Raw genomic sequence first — 26949 nt, 5'->3', positions numbered from 1 at the left:
GATATGAACAGAGGGATCAATAATTTGACGTGTCTATGTATGTGCCATAGCTTCCAAGCGAATGAAACAACTTAAATAATTATAATGTTTGAAATATAATATAAAGTTTTTGGAACTGTTTAAAAATCATCACTGATTGTATGGCATTCTTGTGGTCGAAAAGGATGTGAGCGACTTCCACTGACCTGATTTATTCCATATTTTGTATACTGGCACTGTAAAAATATTGCGTCTAGTTAAATTACTCAGGCGAGAAAAAGGCTTTTTTAAAAATTATTTATTTAATTTTATAAACAACCTTTCTGTTTTAAAGCAAGTTGAAGACAGAGAATCTTTATTAAAATTTTATATAATTCAAAACAGTTAAATCAGCAAAATACTAAAACACTATTGTTCGGTTCCGCGAGGTGCAAGTGCGGCGTCATCGGAATGTATCCTTATGCTTATGTAACTCCTCCCTCCTTAAGATGGAAGCTGGTCCTGCAGGTTCCTGAAGCGTCCTCGCTGCTGGTTTTCCGGGACTCCGGGAAAATGCTCGTAGATTTTCCAAAAATAACATTTATTATAGTAGTATATAATAATCATAGATAAGCTTGAAACAGCCAGGATAATAGACCAATTTATTTTCTCCTCTTCTTCTAGGGTTTGAATATTATATGCAAGTTGATGTATATAATCGAGAGGTATATATTCTAAATCCTTCTTTTAGGTAAGAGTACCCTTTGTTACCAAGTATAAGGGTTGGAATAAGGAATAACTAGGTTATATTTATCATTAGAAATGGAAGGAATTTCTAGGATGGAAATTAGGAAATGTTCTGTACTATATGCTTTCATCATAATAGACACTTTGATTTATTTATTTGAATAGGTTTAATGTTTACAAAATTAAAACTACATATATTTTTATGAATTAATAAATTTCCTTATAATAATTAGTAGTATCTAACTACTATCGAAACTAAACCATATATAATACCATGATTAACTCTAGAAATAGTAAAAATATTTTTTTTTTTTGTTTTTTTATAAGTAAATCTAACTTATATTCTATTTTATTTCTATAAACCTTATATATCCTTTAAGATGAAGTATTCTCGCATACAACAAAATAAGTTCTTTAAAATAATTATATATTATTATATATAGTATTTATTTGTATGTAAAATTATTATATATAATATTTTTCTATATATAGAACTATTATATATAATATTTATTCGTTATTAAGTAAGTAAAAGCAAGGTTAAACATATCATTTTGTATAATAGTTTTTCTTTAATTAATAAAATGTAAATAATAATAATATAATAAAATTCCATTATGTATGGGATCTAGGGTTATTTTGGCTCTTGTGTGGAACACGAGGGACCTGATGAGGCCTTCGTAGCAATTTATAACGAACTCTATTAGAGTTAGAGTTAGGATGATTTTTTATAATCTCCGTTCTATTGTAAGGGTGCAAATTAATTATTTTATACGGACCTTTGAAATCTGGTATGGCTTCATCTCTGAGCGTCGTCTTAGCTACTTGCTCATAGACTGTTTCACCTACCTTATGTGGTCTTCTTATGTATTTCCTTAAAGATGATACTATTTTCTTCTCAGTAGTATTTACTTTGGTACATACGTCCTTTATCAATGATCTAGTTACTCTATTATCAACTCTGTACTTCGAACTGGGTGTTATTTTAGGGTTATATTTCGAACTGGGCGTTATTTTAGGGTTAAACTGCCTAACTTGTCTGTCATTATCGTTATATTTAATTAGTAAGCCTTTATTTTTGTTATCTGTTTGGGAATGGTTAGTGGACACTAAGTTATTAGGAACAATAGTACTGATACTCGTACTGTCAGTCTCTGATGTGAGAATCTTATGTCTGTCGTTGTCAGGCTCTATGTTGTTATCGTTATTATTACTAGATACAAGGGGTACCTGCGCTATGTTTTCACTAGTTTGTGCACCTACGTCTTGGGATATACTGTCATTTATAATGTCGTCTCTATTATTATTAGAATTTACGGTTGATAATGATTCTACATTTTTGTGAGATATTTTATTCATAGGAAAGGCGTCGGCTTTTATATTTTGTTTGCCTTTTTTATATATAACATTATATGGTCGTAACTTAAATGTACCTATGTTACATATGGTTCGTCCTTCTGAATTGGTATTAATGACTTTGGTTATAAATTTTCCATTTTTAACATTAATAATAGCAGCAGGGGATGTTAATCCCTTAGACCAAATATAGTCGTCGTAGATATAAAATCCGTCAGTATAGTTTGTTTTTAACGTGATAAGTTTTTCACACTTTGGTTCTATTTTTATAAGTTTCTTATTATAGTCGAAATAAATAGGTATGTCGGCTGTCGCTGTATGTAGTATTTTATTTTTCAAATTAATATTGCTAGATAATGATTTTAATAAATCTAGACCTATAAGTCCTTTGTATTTAGGGTCGAAATCAAAAATAAGGAATTTATGAAGAGTATTACTATTAAAGATTGGGGGTAAGGGTAAATTCGCTACATGACTATGCTGTGTTGTCGCATGAGCTGTTTTTATTTCAAATGGTTCATATTCTACACAATTTTGAAAAATAGAATTAAGTATAACTTCTGGTGAGATAAGGGATCTCGAAGCTCCTGTGTCAATTAAAAACTTACCTTTAAATTCGGGAATTACTATGTAGGGTAAATGATCTTTATCCTGATTATTTATTTTTACTATCTCTTTACGTCTGGGTCTATGCCTAACGTAAAATCCTGCTGGTTACTTATTTCGTCATTAACTGGTTCATAAGTATCCTGCTCGTCTGGTATATGTATATTATCATAATAATACTCACCTGGGGTGTAGTGTTGGGAATACTCATTGAGTTGTTGCTCCTGTGGCTCGTCTGTGTAGAAGAGTTCCTCCACTGCGAACTGCGGCTTCTCTGGTTTATTTGTTGACCTCATAGTCACATCTGATATTTTTTGGGGTGGATTTATTTGCTGGTGAGGGATGTTACCTCTATGATTAATTAACGGTCTATAATTACCTGGGGGTTGTCGGTTGGTTAATCTAAATTGTGAATTTGGAAATGGAATAAAGTTTCTATGATTTTCTTTAACCTTACTTTGGGGGTTTGACATATTAAAATTATTATCAAATCTATTGTATGTGAGCTTAGCTTCTTCTTGCCTAGCTTGTACAATTGCTAGTTCTAATGTGGTAGGCCTGGCTAGACGCACACCTATTGAAATTTGAAAGTCTAACTGGTTCGTATATTGCTCTATAACCATGTTTTCATAATATTCTTTGTTACTATGTTTACCTACGGACAAAAGGGTGTCAAGTATGTCTCGAAGGCGTTTCCCAAAAGTTTCCGCGTCTTCATTTTTATTACGTCGCGTTCGAGTTAGCTCTTGCATTAGTTGGATTTCGTTCCTAGGTTCACCTAATCTTCTAATCAAAGCGCGTTTAATCGCGTCCCACGAGTCTAGAGACTCTTCGTATGCTATTGCATCTATTGCGGCTCCACTGAGTCTACTTTTGATTAAACACACAATAGCGGGGTGGTGTTTCGCTGCGCCCTCTATTAAGCTTAATATATTATCTACTCTTCTAATATAAAAATTCAAAATTTTTGAATTACCATCGTAACGTGGCATAAAATCTGAAATTAACTTAAAACTAGAATTCTCGCAATTTTCAAAAGACATTTTATCTTTTAATCACGACTAACCTATTTAACAAAATAATTCAAACAAATAAAATATTTCAATTCAATATAATATTTATTAAAATAACATTTTATTATTTCATTTAATTATTTATTCATTATTTCATTTCATTTATTTATTATTTCATTTCATTTATTTATTATTTCATTTCATTTATTATTTCATTTATTTATTATTTCATTTATTTCTCATAAACTTATTCAATAATAGTAAATGCCTATCGCGATTTGAGCTATATAGACAGATACAAAAATACGGAAGGAAATATAGCATAGGAACTTGGATAACAAAAGTACTCACCAAAGAAACCTCTGCATCTCCAACCGGGACTCAACTGCTTGGCAGAACCTCCGATGCTTAGGTGCTCCGCCGGTCTCGCCGTCGTAGATTCTTCTTAATAGATCGCGGTAATAACGATAGAAACCGTTCGCGGGCTTTAAGAGTTTGATTAAAGCCAAACACGCCGCGATCCTACCGACTGCGCCAGTTAAATTACTCAGGCGAGAAAAAGGCTTTTTTAAAAATTATTTATTTAATTTTATAAACAACCTTTCTGTTTTAAAGCAAGTTGAAGACAGAGAATCTTTATTAAAATTTTATATAATTCAAAACAGTTAAATCAGCAAAATACTAAAACACTATTGTTCGGTTCCGCGAGGTGCAAGTGCGGCGTCATCGGAATGTATCCTTATGCTTATGTAACTGTCTTTATACATTTTTTTTTTTGTGTATTTTTTTATTTTACTTATCAGTAAATAATAATATTTATTATGTATCGGTACAAATATCTAAAGAAGCCTAACTTAAATTTGGAGATAATCCCAGTTACTTAGAATAATTAATCATCAAAGCTACGGTAAGCTAAGGTACAGGTATCGCAATACAAGCTGCAGAGCTAACATCGGCCGACAGCGCCCGGAGCGGGTCGGTGGTAATGTAATCAGTTACTGGCTCATATCGGAAATCAGTAGACCAGACGTACCATGTATCACACGCGGCAATAAACTGTTTATTGATGAATAAATTGACATGTCGACAGAATTTTGGGATGCCTGTATCCCGTAATTAGTTGGGTGGGCAGAAGGAATGTAGTTTTAAGACAGTAGACCCCAGTCCTCACTTTTACAAAAACAAACATTCAAATATATATGTAAAGATGTCCGTACAAGTATCACTAAAATATTAATATTCTTACTTCCAATATTTTACACAAATTTAATTACTGAAAATACGAAATGCGTCTTTACAGTACCTACTACCTGTAGAACAAGTCAACGGGGCGTTACAATCGTATCAAAATCAGTCAGGTCCACAAATTACTTAGACTCACAATACACTGAAATGTAAATTAAATTCCATACTCGGTGCTCGGGAACCTGACTTCAAATACTATATAATATGTATATGGCAGTCCTAATTGACAGTCGACTAGCAGTCTGATATGCGATAGCTCAGCTTATTGAGAAATCAATTTCTATGATAACTCACCGCTACGTCGCGTCGGTACATACCGACTGTGAGAGGTTATTTCCATATTACGTAACTTATATTGGTCCTATGGTTTGTTATACAGAGAGTCTAAAAGAGAGGAATAAATCTTCTTATTTTCTCTCTGTATACATATATGGATATTTTATTAGCTTCACTCTGTTGGACCTAGAGTTAAGACACTCCGTTTCGCCCGTTCCGCCTTAAACCCACTCAAACCCTCGACCGTGGTGTTTACCGGCAACAATGAGCCGCTGCGCCATATAGCAATATACGCCCTATATATATATATATATATATATATATATATATATATATATATATATATTAGTTTATTTCGTTAGCTTGTGGCAGGGTATATTCGTAGCTTGTTATTTCTTTGTACCTACAAAGAAAATTCTACACGAAATTGCATGCAGTTTTCACAATAATATTGCAGGAAACCTGACCTAAAATCTGAGGCACGATTCTATGAAATACACCACCTCGGAGCTGAACAGAGTAATTGTGTTTATACAAGCGAAGTCACTTTGAAACGCTAGTTTGACTCAATTTAAATACAATCGCATGTCAGTGGAAATACCTACTATATTATATAAAATACTAGCGACCTGCTCGCGGATTCGCCTGCTGAACTACATAAACATCTATTTTCTCATATGAGTTGCTTTCGTGTTTATTATAAGAAATAATATTAGCATTTTAAAGACGATATTGAAAAATAATGATTCAATCAATTCAATAGAATTATTTTGTAGCAATTTTGTTGAAGAAAATATTTTATATTGACAATTTTTTTATAAATAAAATTGACAACAATTTATAATATAATTTTGAAAATATTATTAGAGATCAGGCGCAGCGCTGGTGTACAAGCGTCACTGTGCGACAAAGTGTGTGTGGTTCGATTCCCGTTTGAGGAAATTAAATATTGAATATTTTCGTTTCATTTCTCTAGTGTCGAGCCAAAGCGCGGCGTTGATGCCACTCAACATGCAATGGCTTCAAACCTCAACGGAAAATGGAAGTGGAAGCGGAGTGTTTTGATACTACGCTCCCTCTGCCTACCCGCTACATACTCCATGTACAAACAGCAATGAGTTCTCAGATCCACTCATGCAAAGTGTTTGGTTTCATAAGTCAATGCATAGGTACATATACTTGTACTGTCGTCTGAGATGAAAAGGACCAAATGAAATGGCCAAGACATTCCACTTTCGAGACAATGCAAATTGAGTGGCGAAACTTAACGCTGCGCTTTAATAAATAATAAATGTATAATGTCAAAAGGTGTAAATAAATTGTTAGCTAATTAATTATATCGATATCTTAGTGTTAGTTCTGAAGCGAATTTAATTAGTTTACAACGTAATCACGACACATTTCTAACCCATTAATAACTCGTCAATGTAACGACGCAGATTACTTCGATTAGACCGCAGGCTGCGTGAGGGCTGACGACTGAGGGACTGAGGAACAGGTCTAATTGCCTATCACCTCTGGGACTCCTCGCCCCCCACCCCGGTGATACATATACTTATCATATTGAATTATAATATTTTGTTTAATAGACATATAAACTGAGGGTTGTAGGTTCAATTCATACGAGTATACGGTTAAAGATAAACTATTTATAAAGGTTAAAGTGTTTTTAACTGTAAAATTGTAAGTCCTTGTTCCGTTATTTGGCCTGTAGAAAATAATTGCAAAGCAAGGAAAAAAATATTGATATAAACTAAAGATGTCAATGTGACAGCGTAAAAATTGTCATACGAATGTTATGCCCCAAGAGCCAGATGAAGCCAGATTTTCATAATTTTATATAATAATTGCCAAAGTAACCACCATCCAAACTTCCCTGATAGTGTTCACCGATTTTGAGTATATGCGCAGATAATAGAAAATAGAAAGTAAACAACAGAATAATGAAATATTTTTATAAGTATACTAGAGGACGCGCGCAACTTCGCCTGCTTATTTGCACCCTTAGCGGTGAATCCTAATAACCATGAAACACGTGTTCAATGATATATTTTTAAGAGTCTCAATTTCAAATTTTATAAAAATTAGTGGTGATACAAAGATTTTTCCCAACAAACTTTCAACCCTTTATTTACACCCCTAAGGGATGAATTAAAATAAACCACGAAACATGCCTTCAATGATATATTTTTAAGAGTCTAAGTTTTTAAATTTTATAAAAATCGGTGGCGATTTAAAGATTTTCCCATGTACACTCCACAATGAGGAGAATGTTGTTGCAACATCAAATTGCTCAAATCGTTTTTGCTTATCCTTCCTGAGCTGTGTTGTAAACAGCTTCAGAATTTTATGAGTGAAATGAAAAACATGTTCCTAAGATTAACCTTTACAGCCAAATAAAATATTTAATAAAATTTTTGGACATAGTACTAAATTTATAAAATAAATGATAAAGTATATTATTTTCCTTTGTAGGGTTGCGTATCTCAAAAGGTAAAAACAGAACCCGTATAGTTAATCTAGTATAAGTAATCACTTTTTTGTTTTTGTTGTCCGCCTCTCAGCACCATTTACTCGAGACCGCGTGGAGGTGTCGAGCTGAAATGAATATCAAAAGACAGAAAAAATCAAGTTTTTAAGTCAACGTAATCAAAACGTATCATGTCTGGATGGGTTCCTGCGGAGTAACAGTTGTGAAACTATGCATCAAGTGAGGACGCGACACAGGTTTGCGCGTTAACCACTAAAAAAACCCCATTTATCGTATCGCCAGTCTTTCAGAATACTCCCCTTTTAGCCGCGCCCAATATCAGCATATTGGGCTTTAATGTTTCGAGTGAGTGCCAGTATCGCGATCATCTGGAAAGCAAGGCCAAGTTGGCCTCGAAGAAACTGGGGGTCATCAATAGAGCGAGACGGTACTTCACGCCAAAACACCGATTGGCCCTATATAGGGCCCAGGTTCGGCCACACATGGAGTACTGTTCTCATCTCTGGGCTGGTGCACCCCAGTATCAGCTTGACCCATTTGATCGCATACAACGTAGAGCTGTTCGAATCATTAAGGACCCAGTAAGCTGTGAAAGGCTTGACACTTTGGCTCTGCGTGGAAACGTCTCCTCGCTGTGCGTTCTCTATCACATTTTTCATGGTGAGTGTTCTGAAGAACTGTTCGAATTTTCCAACCGCACAGTACGTCACAAACTTAAATACCATCCACACCACCTGGATACGTGGCACTCCACTACTGTGCGGTTTCGTAGAAATTTCCTTCCACGCGCCACCGAACTGTGGAATGGCCTACCCGCGGCAGTGTTTCCAGGTCGGTACGATATGGGTACCTTCAAAAAGCGCGTCTATCTCCACCTTAAAGGCCGGCAACGCACCTGTAGCTCCTCCGGTGCTGCACGGGGTCGTGGGTGGCGGTGATCATCATATAGGTAAGAAAAGTGACAATTTATAGACGTATTGTTGAAGAAAATCATTACAAATGTATTAGTGCAAAGTTAAGTTAATTTTTATAAACTTTACTTCATATTGTAGGACAGGTGTCCTTCCATATTGATACGTACGGAAGCCTCGGTGGCCGAGTTCGACTCGCACTTAACCTGGGTTTTTTTTTTCTTTTAATTAAAATAATAATAAGCGGATGCTTTTGGCTCAGAATCTTTATATCGTATTTTTTTATATAACTTTTATATAATCATTTTTAACTTGCTTATATATTATATGTAAATGTAAATTCGAGTTTCTCGGCCCCTCATTACAAACTTCTCTCTCATTTCCATAAATATCGTCCGACCGTCAGCGCGGGCGTACACGCGGCGAATTTCATGTGTAGTACTTAGTAAAGTTTTTACTAGAAAGCTGCTTCACGCTGTATCCCGCATACCGCAGGGTAGGCAGAGAGAACCTAGTGTTAAAACACTCCGTTCTTCTCTTTCAGAATAACGTTCAAGATTATTATATAGATATAGATATTAGTATTAAATGGCGGAACTCAATGTTTTACTTTGTCTTGTTACCACAGCATGGGAATCGAATCTATGACCATCGCATTAACAGTCAAATACTGCGCCGCTACAATAATAATAAAACTCAATTTCCCTTCGAAAAAAGAATCGTTTGAAAACATAACACGCTGCAGTAGTTCCCAAACAATACGAGCAATTTGCTGATGATATCGTTATCGTTTCGGAGACGGACGTAAAAATAGAAAATAAAACGTCAGCACCTTCCTGTACCGTTTGAAAGGAATGACCTACTTCGTTTTTTTTTGTCGTTCGCACGTACTTTTTCCTTATCGTATCTTATCTAATCTAGGAGCCTGGCGTCCCTGACCCTGGCACGGCGCCTCGCTGTAACCGCGGCGGTTGTCAGTTCGATGTGGAGGAGTCCACTCGGAGTGGATCTTAGGATCCTGGTATTATGACACTTCGTCGCCATGAAGACATTTCCGTTCCACAATTTCCGCCGAATTCTGGAGGCATTGTGTGTTTAGTTGCAACACTCCGCGCCGTGCTTTGCCTGGAGACCAGAGACAGAGAGAATGGGGAATATTATGTATTTTAGGTAAAAATCGGAGCCGCACTCTCGTACCCCTGCGCCACTGCGAACAACGACACGTACTTACAAGCCTATTACTCCAACTAAAGCCGATGACCTCCTTTTTTGAAATTAGTAAAGTTGAAAAACCGAAGATTATGTTAAATTAAAAAAATCCCAGCTCATAACTAAAATCGTCCGCAAAATATTAGTTTACACAGAACTCGGCGGCACTTCACGACTAATGGAAGTATGACGGCGGAGTTCAGAACTCGGTTACTGCGAGCGGCGCTCGTAATGGGGACCATTAGAGGGGGACGGACAGACTTAAAGTGATGTTACGATGTGTGGTGGGGGGTACCCGGCTGTGTGCGGGATGCAGCGTGAAACTGAATATTGTTGCACAGACGGGTTCGCCCGCTTGCTCAAAAATAACTATTTCTGAATTGTTACTTCGCTTTTGTTGGTCGTAGCGTGATTTAATATAGTTTATATAGTTCCTTAATAAATGGATTATATATATTTTTTTTCAATTAGAATCAGTACTTAATGAGATTAGCGCGGTCAACCAAGTAAACTTTTCAACTTCATAATATCTGTGTAGATATGGATTTGATAAACTTTAACAAATTATTTTTTAATTAAAAAATAATAACTACATTTGAATTTGACCATAAGATTTGAACCTGTGTTTTTTTTTTGGTAAATATATCTCACCGCACCATCAATATTAATTTATGGAATGAGTTAGTTGGGTCTAAAGCCCTCGCGAGTGTGATCTGCCGCGCCACGTGGTCACGTCACTGTCGATTTAACTTGATACTATTTTAATGTAATCCAATAACAAATAAGAAGTAGGACATCATGTCTGTGAGTGTAAACGCACCGCGTTCTGGATTCGATTCTCACTCGGGGACATTTCTTGTTTCTAGTAAAAAAACAATGCTGGAGTATCGCCATTCAAGTAAGTGTTTGTTACATTTAGTCTTAGTTCCATGTACTATGTATCTTTTTTGTATGTATTGATGTAAACAAATGTTGGTGGATCAATAAATAAATAAATAAATAAATAATAAATAAACGCACGAAGTTTCAAAATTTGGGCGGAAAGTTGAGAACAGCGTTTTAATTTCCTCCCTCTTGTTAAGATATACAGAGCAGCGTTAAGTTCCGCCATTCAACATGGAGTATCTCCAAAACTAGGCGGAGTCAGGTGAGGTTTTTTCAGAGGTAGGCAAGATTTTCTAAAACCTGGCTTACCTTAGTATGTGTCTACATAGAAGTAGTATATATTGTGATCAATATCTCGCCTGATGAGAGCGTCTGTGCGTCAATACTCGCTCACGACTCACGAGGACCTGGCACAGAACGTTGCTACAATTTTATAATTATTTATTTCTGGAAAACTTTAAAAAAGATTCCACTTGGGGGAATTAATTATTATTTGTTAATAATTTTATTTCTTCGCTCTGATGTCAAGGTAAGAAGCGCGGCGTTCCGCCAATCAACACTTTATGCCCCGAAAAGTCAGCGGAAAGTGGAGAAAACAAAACTAGGCTTCCTGTGCCTACCCTGATAAAGACGTGTGAAACCGAACAAAATAAATTGAAAATATAAATATTTTTCAGTATCACCTTTACGCTGTATCTCGCATATAAGCAGGATAAGCAGTAGAGGATGTTACGTAAAGACGCTAGTTTCCCCATTTTCCAACATTTTTTTTTCAGAACAGAAGAACTCAACGCTGCGCTCTGTCTTGTTACCAGAAGAAGGAAATGAAAGTAAATCAGTTGCCTCAGTGGTCATCAACGACGACGGCTGTATAAATTTGTTCGGCTTAATTAAAATGTAATTCCTTTTCTACTAAAACAAAGAAAAAAAGAGTTTTTAATAGATTTATAGTCCGAACTATTAAGTTTTTCTACCGATTTGTGTCTGACATTTCAATTACTTTACAGTACGCGGCGGTGACGGCCGGGACGGGGGAGGGGAAGGGGGGGGGGGGGGGTGCGGTGCTGGTCGCTGGTCTAGGCCTCGTAGCGGAAAATACGACAAAAGTAGCTTTATGCAATGTTCATTTAATAAAGTTACGTGAATCCGAACGAGTTAGATCCTGTTTTGTTTTTACGTAAAATAGAAGGACGCGGGAGGCGTACGTGTGACTCGTCACATCGTTGCCAGTTGACTTTTGGTGTGTAAGCGAACCGCACGTCGGTTTTACTGCCAGTTGATCTAATATTTTACGATCTTCAAAGTCAAATTGTAAGTATTAAAATTATTGTATTGTAAGTTTTGTCTGTTTTAACTTGTAGATTAATAATTATAAAACTAGATAAAAATATGAATTTATGTAAATAACTAATTGTATTTTGTGAATTGTATGAAAATTAAAAAATGAGTATTTGGGGTAATTAGAGTCACATGGCTTTCATTACCCCATTTCATTATTTTTGTTTATTTTCCAGATGCCTCGAAAACGGGACAGAATTACGGAGAAGTGTCAATGGAGTTTAGACGTACTAAATCGTGCTATCAAGAGAGTCAATGATGATGGAATTTCTCTGCATAAAGCATCCCAAGAGTTTAGCATTCCGTATAGTACTTTACAAAAGAGGTATTGCAGATCAGAACAAACAAATCCTCGTCTCGGAAGAAAACCAGTATTTTCTCCTGCTCAAGAACAAATTCTGGCTGATCATCTAATACACATGACGAATCTTTTTTATGGATTAGACTCTATGAAATTCAGAAAAATAGCATACGAGTGTGCCGAACAATTAAAGATACCTCATAATTTTAACAAGGAGAGCAAGTGTGCAGGACCAGATTGGCTTGAAGGATTTTTGAGAAGAAATACTAATATTAGTGTTCGCAAACCTGAGTCGACAAGTATTAATAGAATTAAGGGATTTAACAAAGAAGAAGTAGAACTATTTTACAAAAATCTTGAAGATCTAATGCTAAAAAATAAATATGAAGCACATCAAATATTTAATATGGATGAGACAGGAGTCTCAACAGTTCAAGAACCAAAAAAAGTTTTGGCAAAAACAGGTCAGAAACGAGTTGGTACTGTAACTTCCTGGGAGAGAGGAAAAACCGTCACTACTGTCTGTGCAATGAGTGCTGCTGGCGTCTATGTGCCACCCATGTTCATATATCCTAGACAACGTCATTCTCCTCTTCTAGAAAAAAATGGTCCTCCAGGCGCAATTTATGACTGTTCAAAAAATGGATGGACTAATGAAAGTCTATTTTTTAAATGGTTACAACATTTCAAGACATTCGTAAAACTATGTGGGGATAACAAAATATTACTTATTCTAGACAACCATAACAGCCACTCCACTTTAGAAGCATATGAGTTTTGCAAAGCCAACAACATTACAATGTTGTCTATACCGCCACACACCTCCCATCGTTTGCAGCCCTTGGATGTGACATTTTTCGGTCCCCTAAAAAAAGCATACAATCGTGAATGTGATTTATATCTTAAATCTAAAAATTTTATTAAAATCACTCCGTATGATATTGCCAGTTTGTTTCAAAAAGCATACAGTAAAATAGCTTCAATGGATAAGGCCATAAGTGGTTTCCGCGCAACTGGCATCAGCCCAATTAATACTAACATATTCAGCAACGAGGACTATTATGTCGTTAATACTGCTTCCACTAATGTAGTGGATGACACTGTAGATCCTCATGAAACCAATCAACGTAATCAAACTCAAACTCAAATCCACGAAATTCAATCGCCTGAAAAGGATAATATTGAAAATATCCAAGATAATATTGTATGCGTCCAAGAAGATATTCCATTTTTAAATGAAAATCTGAATTCCGTTCTCGCAGTTATATCTCCTAAACCATCAACTTCTCGAGAGACCCGAAAACGAACACATAAACAACATTCGCAAATAATCACAGCGACTCCAAATAAAACTGTACTGGAAGATAAGAAAAAGAAACGTCTAATGAAAGAAAATAAAGCGCCGAAAGGAAAGGGTAAAAATATTAAAGAAGTTAAGAAAAAATATACTAACAAAGCAAATGAAAAAGGTAAAAAATTCTTATTTAAAGATGATACTAGCTCATCAGATGAATCTGTAAATTACCAGAATATCTGCGATGACAATAGTAGTAACTACGTTGATGAAGATTCCAACATGTGTATGATTTGTTGTGAATCTGGAAAATCTAACGAAATGTGGTACAGATGCAGGTCCTGTGGTGAATGGGCTCACGCGCAATGTTCAGGAAGCGATTCCGCCAAAGATTATGTTTGTGATTTTTGTACTAGACAATAAGTAATTGTTTTTAATTTTATAAGACTGATTTTGAACGTTTCTAAAGATAATATAATTACTTTTCACATAAGAATAAGTTTAAGTTATAAGCATATACTTAAAATATTATAAGAATATATTTTTTATTACATATTCTCACTCTGGTTACCATTGCCCCAGTGGATCTCATTACCCCTTTCTCTGGTTCTAATTACCCCGTACTCTTGGGCAATGGGAGCCAATGTTATTTTGATCAAAAATGAGTATAAATGTCTTCGTTTGGTTTATTTTTTAATTTATGTGTTGATAAGATAAACCTGATTAGTTACGCTGTAAAAAAAACCAAAAACTATATTAAAAAGTGATGTTTGTCCAAAATTATAGGAGTTTTTTCTTAAGTGGTGCCAATTCCCCCGTGTTCCTCTATATGTGGGAACAGATGGAAGTTTATACATACTAAAAAAACACTGCGTTCCCCACTTTGTGCCCAATTTTCGAGAAATTGAGAGTTGAGTGTTCTCAACTTCTACCCAATGCGATAAAATGAGAATAGTTAATTCTCCGTAGTAGGAATCGAATCCACAGCTTGATGACAGCGGCTCTGACAGTCAGATGCTGTGCCGCGTCATGATAGCACCCACCCGCACAAAATATTTCCATAATATTTGTATAAATAACAATACTATCCATATACTTGCGTAAAATTACAGCAATAGTTGACTCAATGTACATGCCTAGTCAACGCTTGTACGGAACACTTCGAAGCGGAAGTCGACTCGCACTTGACCACTTTTTGTCACAGTTTTTCAAAACGAGAACACACCATAAAATCTTGCCCAATTTGTATTTACTTGACTTATGTATGTACTCGTATATAGCGGTTAGTATTTTGTTTGGCAGCTGATCTGAGTCGTCTGCCAAGACCCTCGTCCTCTGTTATCTCGTAACGTCGCAAGTCCTACCATTTACCTCGAAGTGGAATGTAGTCAGTAAAATTGTTGAAAACATAAGAACTATGTATGAATTAAATGATGCAGTCGTGACACTAGGCTGTCGTAGGTTCGATGTCCGTGTCATTAATTATTATTTTCATTACCTCGCTTTATTAGCAATAACGCGCTAACTCCGCGCGCAACGCGCGGAGTCACTCACAGAAATATCTCGAAACTTATTTGAAAAATGGAGAGCAGAATGTCTTGACATTGGGTTCCCTCTGCCTCCTATAGCTTATATTTATTAGGAATTACTTAATAACATTAACTACAAATTTAAATATTTATCGTATGAGTAGGCTTAACTCTGAGATTGAACTTAAGATGAAAAGAATCTATGAAAGAAACATGGATTATCTCAAGACCGATCTCTAAGTTGAGAGCGCCTTATGTTTATAAGTCAGTCCCTAAAGTAAAAACCCTTAATAAGTATTTAATACTCATTGTAAATAATTCCTTCCGCTACGTTGTTACGGAATGAACATTAAACATTACGTTTATTATAAAGCAAAGTTCGTCCAATATTGTTGCGCCAAAATATTTGTATTGAAATACAGAGAGACCTCCGCGGTACTTGACGGAGAAGCCACAATCGGCCTTTATTTGTGTTCACAACCGCCCCAGCTGGATGTCAAAAGATATTTCAGATGAAGCGCGTCACTAACTTAAATATAACGACGCTTTTTTCTTTGTTTTCAACTTTTTTTCTCTTTAATGAGTGAGATAATTTTGAATTTATGTATTTTGTATTTGGTTTTATATTGATTTTCAGTTTAGAATTAAAAATACTAATATTACGATTTTCGCTTTGAACACTAGGAACATGTTCAACACAAGCCTCATCTTTCTGGTATACAATCTGAAAATAAAGTACATATAAAATATATAAATATAAAAAAAAATATAATATTCTTTCCTTCGTTCCCTCCGCTTCCCGCGGCATTCCGCACGTAATAGTTTTTTTTTTTTTTTTTTTTCGGACTTGAATTTAATGCTGTTAGCCCTATTGGCCTTTACAGCGACACCGGGGGGGTAGGGCAGAGGGTACTCTGGCCCAGAAAATATGCAGGCACTGAGTGGCTGCCTGTGGGGAGTGCCGACGACGCAAGGGCGCCCCCTGCGGGACTCGAACCTCGGCTTGCGGTCGTCGAGCGGACTGGGAGTTTCCCTATTCTAAGCAAAGCCGGCCGCGACACAGAAGCCGCGACCGGGGGATAAAATTAGACTAATCTAAGGGAGCTAACGGTCCCTAACCGCTGGACCCGACGGCGCCGAGGCGCCGCCGGGCCGTGAGATAAGCTTGACTACGTCGTCGGTTCCGGCGACGACGGTGTGTCTGTCGTGCGTGTGTAGTGTGTTTCCTACCTACGTACGGGCCGTTTGCTACGGTAATGGCGTCATCGGGGTCTAAGAGGACGCTACGCGGGCGTCTACGAATCGCGTGAGGCGTGTAATTACACGCCTCGGCGACGAGGGGGTTCGCGTGCGAGCCTGCGCGCTCAAAGTAGCGCTTCGCTAAGCGTTTGCAGTGCTCGTGAATCGATTCCAGTTCAAAATCTCTATGTAGGTCGACATTACGCACGTACCAGGGGGAACCTGATGCGATACGCAGGAATTTATTTTGCACTTTTTGCAAGGGAGCAAGCTTGGTGTGCGCGAACGCAACGCAAGCGTAAGTAAGGACAGGTCTAATACAAGCTTTGTATAGTGTCAGCTTATTTCTAAGTGACATTTTACTTTTCTTGTTTATGAGATAATATAATCTATTGAGAATGTACTTTGCTTTATTGCAGACTTTTGTAATGTGGGGTTTGAAAGTTAATCTAGAGTCTAGAGTGACACCTAGATATTTGACCTGTTTTTCCCAGGGAATGGGTTTGTCTAAGAGATGGATGGTAGAGACTCTAATATTTTTATTGAGAGGGAAGAGTATTGCTTTACTCTTCTCGGGATTGACTTCGATTCTCCATTGGCGGAACCACTCACCGAGTGCGCGGGCCGCTTTCTGGAGTCGATCTTTTAATAAGATAGTACAACGCGAGGTTGTGAAGAGGGCTGTATCGTCGGCGTACATAGCCAGGTGAACACCCGGAGTGAGCGGGATATCACTGGAGTACAACGAGTACAGGATAGGACTAAGCGTAGAGCCTTGTGGCACGCCTGCGCGGAGGAGGCGGGGGAAGAGAGAGTGCCTTCGACTTTATAGCGAAAGTATCTATTCGAGAGAAAGTCCCGCAGGATGTGTACGAGACAGTCTGGCAAGCCGTAAACGGCGCGCAGCTTGTAAATCAAGCCGTTATGCCAGACTTTATCGAAAGCTTTCGCTATATCGAGAAAAATAGCAGCTGTATTGCTGTGAAAAGGATCCCTAAGGTTGTGTCGAGCTATATGCTCTACGACACGGTGGACTTGATGTATGGCGGAATGTTTCTTTCTGAAACCGAATTGCTCATTGCAGAGCAGAGAGTCGGCCTCTACCACCTCTGAGAGTCTAACGAGAATGATTCTCTCGTAAATTTTACCTAAACAGCTGAGAAGGCTGATAGGTCGATAACTGGACGGGATATTCCGCGGCTTATTAGGCTTGGGAATGCCTATGACTATGGCCTCCTTCCATTCGTCGGGGAATGAGCACGACTTAAGAAGGGAATTGAAAATAATGACCAATAGAGATATGAACTGAGCCGGTAGGGACTTGAACATTCTATTAGACAATTTATCGGGCCCCGGGGCCTTCCTATCTTTGAGGTTTTTGATAATGACTTTGACCTCGTCTTCGGAGGTCGGGCGGAGCGGTTCCCCTTGCGGGGGCGTCAGCGCCCATTCTGCGACCGCGGAATCCACACGCGCAATGTGGCTCGGATCGCAGGGCTGACTACTCGGGGTACTTTGAGCCTCTAAACTGTCAGCGAGACATTCCGCTTTTTCGGTGTCATCGGCGGCAATTGATAAATCTGACCTAACGAGAGGAGGCATAGTCGAGAGACAATCGACTCTGAAAGCTCGCGACAGCGCCCAGAATGCCTGGTGCGATGGAGCGAGCCCCTCGAGCTTCTTATCCCACGACTCACCGCGCAGAAGTTCGAATTCGAATCGAACTCTCCTCTTTAATCTTTAAAATTCCCTACGATTGTTGTCAGTCGGGTAGGTATCGTGTCGTCGCATAGCTACATTCTTGCGTCTAATCAATCGCCTGAGCTTTTCTGAGATATCAAACCTGCCGTCGGGCAGGTTTGATACCTCTTTCGAACAACTCTGGATTGTATTTAAAATATAATCGGTGAATTTATTCGCCGCGTCTATCGCTAGCGCCGCGGAGTCGGCGATGCCAGGTATTAATTCCTTAAGAGGGGATTCATTTGAACGGAGGAGCTTTGCAAATCTCCTCCAGTCGACCACTGTTTTGGTGGGAGGGCCTGAGGGGCGCTCGTCACCTAACTTGAGAATGACAGGACGATGGTCCGAATCTAGGTCGAGAATGGTATCTATTGAACGTTGCGACAATGCAACGTTCGAAAGTATGGCAATATCGAGTACATCGCCTGTGCCGAGGACACTAAAGCGAGTGGGAGAAGGCGGGCCTATAACACAAGCGTTATATTTCTCTGTGAAGGCTAGAAGCCTCTTGCCGCTGACATTAGTCACCGACGAATTCCAAAGTCTATGTTTGCAATTGAGATCCCCGATCAGAAGGAACGAGTCACCCATACTAAGTAGCGCCAAAATGTCGCTTTCTAAAATTTGCCTATTAGGCGAACGATAAACTGAAGCTATAATTAAAGGCTGATGGCCTGTGAGGAATACCTGACACATCGACGCCTCGGCTGCTTCGAGAGACGGAGGGTCGAGTGGTATACAGTGTAAATTCTTTTTGTAATAAATCATAGTGCCTCCACCTTTGGTGGCTCTATCATTTCTCACAATCCTGTAGTTCGCAATGCCAGGACTCACGTAATAGGGGAGGCGACGACCTTTTATAGTTTACAGTCTCATGCTTATGCCCCTGCGACCCCTCAAATATAATAACATATAACAATTAATCGTCATAAGCCTAGAACTAGTACAAATAGAAGATGAAATTGTTTTCGACACAAGACCCTCGAGGCGCTGTCTCGGCAGCCAGCACTAAGCCCTAGATCAGTTATTTAATACAAAATCCAATTACTCTGTATTATATTATACGAAGGTTTTCAGAAATTTCTTACTAACTTCATTATTACGAAGGTATCTCCGAAGGGAGAGCTCTCGTGTAATTGAGCAAACTTTTAGATTTAGTAGTCAATTAGACGTAAACGAAAGTGAGTATTGAGTTTAATTAAAGTTTTGTTACGCAGAGTGATTACCGTTACTAACACCCCCACACTCCCCACCCCTCCTCGGTAACTGCTACGTTTACTTTTAGTTAGCGGACCCGTAAACCAAAAATCAACCCCAACATTGTGTAATAATTACCGGACCGTTCGAAAAGGTCAAACAATTAAACTGTATAAAATAGAACAAATAATAGAAAGATTCGTCCTTTATTTCACCCACTTTGGAATCGAATTCGGCGAATCTTTTACAAGTACGTCCACAGAGGGATGAAGGGAGACCTTTTAGCAACTCTACACCTATCCCTATAACTCTATCGTTTATTCGTTGTTTCATTGATTTATTTTGTTTGATATATAAAACACGTCTAAAAAATTGTTTTCAACATTATTATTGGAAAATACAAATTTGATTAGTCTCTTCAGGAGTCAATTTTCCAAGTTGATCTTCTTGTAAGCTTTGCAGGTAGAAAGAGGAGGTGGAGAAGAATGTTCATAGAAGATTATAGATACTCAAATATATATATATATATATGTATATATATATATAATAACCTTCCAAAGGTTCTCTGAAATAAAAGCAAAGTAAGGAATGAACCTACACCTGTCGCGTACAGACAGCTATCGTTATTTACTCACTTGAGAGGAAAATGTCCACTCGATCATTCTCTCAGTAAGGAGTCAATCACTCTAATATGAGCCGTACCGTACTGAGGATGAAGTGGCCTCTCCGCCCTCCAAGAACGACTACTATATAAGAAGTAAAGCGATTAATAACTCGTTAATCTGTCCAAGTTATCGGTAGTCGTGCCCGCGGCGGGACCTGCCCGTACCCTGGGCACCCCTTATGTCATTATTTAGGGAAATCATACAATAAGAGCGAAGTTGTGTAACTACTTATTAAAGTTATAGCTGTTTGTAATCATTTAGAATTTTATTAACTCTTACTATTAATTAGAATGTTGTCCTCGCTCTGTTGAGAAGACCAAGCGTGACGTGAAGTTCTGTCACTCAACACGCAATATCTCGTTTGGACGGAAAGTGGAGAGAGTCTCTTAACACTAAATTTCCTTATAAACCAAAAAAATATATTATGTTCGTAAATACAAAAGTATATTATGTAAAGTACACTATGCAAGAAACTTTCAAGTCATATTTCCCAATGTGAAGGCGCCGTCGCCGCCCTACCGCCCTCGCCAGCAAGAACTGGTCACAAGAAGTACGCCGGTGCTTGCCAACTTACTGCAGAGCGCAGCACCGGGACGAAGTGGCGTTAGAGTCATCATACACTTGCGTTGCTCTTCCAAATTTTATGTTTATAATTTGACTAAAGCTAAAATAAGGTTAAAATTATTTTTATACACCTTTTAAAAATCTAAATTATTGTTTCTGATTTTAAAGTAATGGAGAATCGTCGTGGCGGATAGTGATTGTGTACTCAAAGCGTTCAATTTAGCCTCTCAACACGCAATGTTCCGTCTTGAGACTTGGTGCTTGGGCTACCGGCTACCGGCTACCGGCTGCTATGCGAGTAGAGCGTAAGATTGCTTATTTAACATAAACAAACGTAACATTTTATGAAGAATGAATGTAATACTAAAACATAAATAAATATGCAATTTAAAGGTTATGCAAGTCAAAGCAAGTAATACACGAACAACCAGCCGTCTCAAGGTATAATAGGCATCATTAGGTCAGTTTCTAACAAAATATGGTAATGAGGAGAGTGGGCGACGCGAGTCTAAGAGTCTAAGAGCTACGTAACGAGGCCTGCTAGTAGTCCTAGCATTGTCCTGTTCCACGAGCATTCACAGATTGAATACGTACACTTGTGACTGACCGCCAAGTGGCGAATTAAATACTTGTGGGCGCACTGTACTTGAATTATATCATATTTTTGTTTAACGTTATAAATCTCTCTAAAAATTATAGATATTTTGAGATGTTGTTGTGTTTTACACATCATTTTATTGAATTGTAGAGCTTCATATCAATGACTTAGTTACACCTACGAGTATGTACATATCTACTATTCAGTCGTCGGCAGTGTGTGCCCAGATACGCCGCCGAGCACTTGGCCCCGCATTGCTGCAGATTGGAGAGTCGGTCACTGAGGTCCGTTGTTATTGCGTACGTGTGTGTAGGTTCGAATCCCGTTAGAACATATTTTTGTAAATACATTTTTGAGTTTAAATTAGTCGATTTTTTCTTGAATTAAATTATTTTTAGTTGATAGGATTTCTGTTTTTTTTAAATTTAAAAATGGTTTAATTAAAATTGCAATAATATATAACTACCTGTATTTTTTATTGCAAAGTTAATTATTAAGGTAGAAAAACTAACTGATAGTACCGACTGGTAGGGCCTCCAATATACTATATATTAGAACCACTACATTAGAAATGCAACACAAATACACTCACCGCACCAATTATACCATGTTCATACGAATTACGTTTTTTACAGTCACGTTCCCACATACAACACCTGACAACTTGTACTGTAGCGCGGTCGTAGTCCCGGTATACACACGACAACATGTCAAATAAACATTTGAGCATGAAGAATGTTTAATTGGCTAAAGGGTGGTACCTGAGGGTCGTGGATACCAGTGTCTTCCTTGCTTTTCTCGCAGCCAGGAGAGGCAGGCAGGGTCAAGATCAGGGTCTATTTGCCCAATTTTTAAGGCATTACGAGTAGAGTCGTGATACAAATACTTTTAATATATTAAATTCCACAGATAGTGATTGAACACACAACCCCTTGTCTTTACAGTCAAACACTGCTGTCAATAATATATCAATAAATATGTTTACCCAATAACATTGCTTTTTAACTAATTAATCAGTTACTCGACCGCAAGTGATACCAAAAGGTATCATCGAATGAAACGCTACAAACAAAATATATTGAACTGTTATTAATAAACCGCATTGCACGATGTATAATGTAAAATATTATTATATTAAAGTAAGTACATATATTATGTAAATGATTAAAAAACGTAGCGACCCGCCTGCGGCTTCGCCCGGTTGAATTGCACGATTATTTATTGAAGACACTGAATTGCGTTGGGGCTTATATTATATATGAAGTTTTACGTAATCGTAATTTCTTTATGTATATTTAAATTATTGCATAAAGAAATAATACAAGTTATACAGGGCGTAACTCGATCGACGGGTCGAGGGCCGCTGTACCTTTCTATTTCACCCCCATATTGCAACAAATATTTTCAGTTATTTCGCACATATTTGAAAACTTGTGATTTTTGGGGAAACATCGGATTCTCGAAGAAAATTGCAAATACATTCCGACCGTTGAGTCTGCAGAACTTAAAATCGTTTTTTTATGAATTTATCTTCTTTTTTTTGCATTTTCAGCAGAGTTCAGAGTTGAGTCTTCTGCTTTGGTTCCAGAGCGAAGAAATAAAAATATTATTAAATAATAACTCATAGCTTCCAGTGGAGAATCCACAACTATATATATGCGCGATACAGTCTAACCCTTGTGCCCCTCTGACACGATAGCCTCCTTTTATCACATCATCATGCATCAATATACCACAAAAACTCTCTCGAATTGAGCCGAAAATTCCCGCAAAATAAGAAAACAAAACATATAGCTGCAAAACAAACGCTGTATCAGCTTCATACTCTACAAGGGTATGTCGTGACTTCAAGAGGTTACATTACGTACAAGAGGTCAGAGGTCGGACAGTGGAATGACGACGCCCGCCATCTACAACAGTGCGGTAGTTTAGGACATTACGTATAGACACGAAACACACATTTTGACACAAATGATCTATTTTGTTTCATGACTCCTCACGCATCACTCGGGTCTCAACAGAGTAGTATTTTCTATATAAAGTGATGACTGGACGCGTCGGCTGAACGTTAAGAGTTACGGCCTACCGTAATAAAACGCAGTATTGTTTACGATACAACGATAAACACTGATTTTTTTAGTTTCACGCTGTATCCCGCACATAGCGGGCTAAGCAAGCTACTTTCGTTCACCACCGGCCGGAACTCAACGCCGCGTTTTGCCTCGTTACGAGAGAAAATAAAAATAATAAATATGTCATACCCCCGAGTGGGAATCGAGCCCACAACCGTCGCGCTTACTGGCGCACGAGTCGCAGGTCGAGGGGCTCAAGAACCACAATAATATCCAATTATTTCATAACCACGAGTTTACATTATAAAGTCTCAAGTAACATTATATTATAATTAAGATCTCATTTAATTCCTTCAAAATATTACACAAAAGCCGCCCGCTTCCAACATTTTGCAATATTTTGTTCATTTATCGGGAGTCCGGAGTCAGGAGTCGAGAGTCAGAAGCCGGGAGTCATCAAAACAAATACTAAAAAATGCTATCTCATTCAATATCCAAAATTATTCTTTATTAAACTACTGCAATGAATAAAGCCCTAAGAAGTTTATTATTTCATATTGATATCGACACCACTCTCCAGATTCGCTGGTGCCTCCGACACACCGGCGCGACTCGCCGTACTGTATTGTATTGTATTGTATTCGTCGATATTCTTGTGAATGTGCGAACAGACGCTGTTACAAACAAGAAGTCTAGATATGAAAACAAACTTTAGCAATACAAGCATGTTTGAATTACTGTATCCTGCATGAGTGGTGTTACTTATCATCGCGCTTTGTCTTCTACTCCCTTGAGGAAATTACTTATAATTTAATTCCCTCCGAGAGGGAAATCGAACCTTTTGAGTTCGATTTTTGTTATCAAATCTATGGATGATGCCTCAATGGAATTCGCCCCCCTACCACTACCACCACCACCACATCTTAAATATCCTATTTACAAAAATAAACATTGGGAATGTGTTTCTTAAGTCCTTTCACAAATAAAGCAATTAATAATTCAACACAAGATTCAAAAATATTATTCATATAATAACCATATTGTTGAAACTAAGATATTTTTTCGACTATCCCGGTGTTACCCTGAAAAATATAGTTGTGGCGTTTGTGTGTACACGTAATGGGTCCATTCTTATTGAGGGAGTGTTTATATTGTGTAAAACCAGTTTCGTCTTTCCCTATGAGAAGTGTATTGTCGCGCGTTCCTTCCATCAAATTTATGTTAGAGATGATATCGGACTAAATATTTTTCGATAAAAAGAAGCAGACTGTTATTCTTCGCAATCCCGCTACTCACTGCGCCGACTCGTGCGTTCTATATTTGTTACCCGCATTTGAGATATTTCGTGTTGAGGATGTGGATCTTCATCATACCGCCACAACGCCCAAGTCCATATATAATTATATGGACTTTTTATGTAAATAATAATCTGAACAGATCACTATGACAGGCGACGTCGCGTGTCGCTCACAGAAGGCTGTCTCATTACGTATTTCAGCCTAAATATTTGAGCTAAATCTCGTTTAATGAGCCGCGTGTGTTTGGGAAACCGACATTAATCGTTTCTATAGAACTGTTCCCACTCCGGAGTCGCGTCCACTACTGCGGTCTACTTGTATGGAAGAGAACTTTATTTACAACACAGTTTGATTTAATATGGACTTTCTTACGTTAAATTGGTGTTTTGTGTAAAATTGTGGAAAAGTTGTGGACTAGACTCCCACTCGAGGAAATTAAATTTTAATATTTTACGCTAAAAAATAATACCTAATAATATTACTTAAAATTTAGGGTAGTACTTGAAAAATGCTTAAAAATTCAATAAACACATTATTATTAATCTTAAGATTCTATTTTCACACATGATACGTGTGAATGCGAGTTTAAAATTACATTTCTTTAAAATTTGCTCAACAACTCATAACATAAAAGCTTATAAAAATACAAGCATTGGTATCTCTATCTAGCCAGTATTGTCGCGAGTGCCCAGTGTGCTGGTGTCTGCTGAACGAGAACGGGAATGTCAGGGGTGTCGATTGCGGGCAGAGGGGCAGGAGGGGGAGGGGGAGGGGCTCAAACGCGAGTGGAATTGCAAAGTAGATATTTGCAAGCTGCCGTGTTACGCGTTATTTGCTCTTTAAATCTGTCGATTTAATTTGTAACAAGTCGACATTTGTTTAACGTTAGCGATGTTTTTATAGCGCTTTGGTGAATTGTAAAAGATTTGTTAAGACCGTCATGGTAGCCTATATGAGCCTGCGTGAGTGGTGGGTTATATTATACAATTGATATTTTTATTGTAATTATTTTTCATCATCATTTCAATCTGCAATATTTCTTTTCACTCTATTTTAAAAAATCAACTTCACGCTGTATCCCTTATATAGCAGAGCAGGCAGAGGGAAGCTAGTGTTAAGACACTCCGTTCCCCACTTCCCGCCGTATTCTGGAGGCATTACCTCGACCTCGACACCAGAGCGAAAAAATTAAAATATAAATTTAAGTAAATATTTCCTCTACTATATATCCTTATAAAATCTGCTTTGCCCCGCTTACCGTTACATTTGAGTATTGTAGACATATCTACAAATTAGGGAAAATGAATGTGAAGTATTTTCAACGGAACCCATAACCATCACATTATTATTTATTATGATTATTATATTATATTATTATCACATTCGACCTTGAAGCTTGAAGAATCTTCGGTAAGGTCTCAGTTAATTGAATCTTAAACAATCTTTCTTTTAATATTGTAGTAATCTGAAATAAATACAATGTAGAGGTAAATTATGTAAAAAAGATTGAAATAGAATTGAAACATAAATAGTGTGCTCATAACATTAACGAAGTGGCAGACGGAGCAGGGAAACCTCCACAACAACAATTAAAACGAGTCCTCCCCACGGAGCTCTCAGTGGAGCAGCGAAAGAGGCCCCGCTACGAGGCCCCACTACGAGGCCCCACTACGAGGCGCCGCGCCGACTCATAGAAATATTTTATTATTATGAACAAACAGGTATTTTCCTCTCCATTAAAGACCGTAGCGTTCCTGAACAGCCGGCTAATTAGTGCGGTTATTTAAATTCTAATTGAAACGTATGCTCTCAGACCAGAACTAAACTTTTATAAGTTATTCTTAATTAAAAGCTCGTGAGCTTAATTAGTGACATTTTTTATATTATGTTCGTATGTGTGAGTGGGTATTGAAGGAATTCCCCGAGTGGGCTAGTGTTATAGAGTCGAGTCCGTTAAGTATTATTAGGTATGTTCATTATTATATTTATTTTAATTTTCTACATCGCTTTTATTCCAAAGTAAACGAGGAGCTTAAGTTCTACAGTTCATGCTCATCTATACAAAAATTATAAAGTTTAACTTTAGTTTAGTTTGTTTTGTTGGGACTATTTTGTATTTCTATTATAAAATGAGGTTACACCGTGAGTAAAAGATGGTTTAAGAATAATAAGCCTAATCAGACTCCGATAACAAATTATTTTAGTCAAAAAAAAAATCTCTGGATTGTATTGAAATTAACCCTCGTCTCGTATCGCCAAGCCTGTCCAATAGCCAGAGAGTCATCTAACCAATTAATTTATCGTGATGTGCCTAAAATTAAAATAATAAACAATTTTAATTTTATTTCGAACATTCCCTCGTTAACTTCTGCTACAAAATTTTATATAAACATATAAAATTTTTTTTTAAAAAT

At 37.5% G+C, this 26949-nt stretch overlaps 2 protein-coding genes across 2 annotated transcripts in view; one reads left to right on the top strand and one right to left on the bottom strand.

The window, feature by feature from the left end:
* Window positions 1–26949, bottom strand: part of LOC146540224 (TWiK family of potassium channels protein 7-like) — a 76258-nt gene that overhangs the window by 15247 nt on the left and 34062 nt on the right. The gene's annotated exons all lie outside the window — the stretch shown is intronic.
* On the top strand, window positions 12362–14413 carry LOC146540225 (uncharacterized). Its single transcript, XM_085204759.1, has one exon. It carries the CDS (start codon window positions 12455–12457, stop codon window positions 14051–14053), a length of 1599 nt encoding a protein of 532 aa, XP_085060885.1. The 5' UTR covers window positions 12362–12454; the 3' UTR covers window positions 14054–14413.

The sequence above is a fragment of the Heliconius melpomene genome, chromosome 2, assembly GCF_056956725.1.
Source record: "Heliconius melpomene rosina isolate 202511_hmr_F chromosome 2, ASM5695672v1, whole genome shotgun sequence".
Lineage (NCBI taxonomy): Eukaryota > Metazoa > Arthropoda > Insecta > Lepidoptera > Nymphalidae > Heliconius > Heliconius melpomene.
This window is presented reverse-complemented; position numbering and strand designations above follow the sequence as displayed.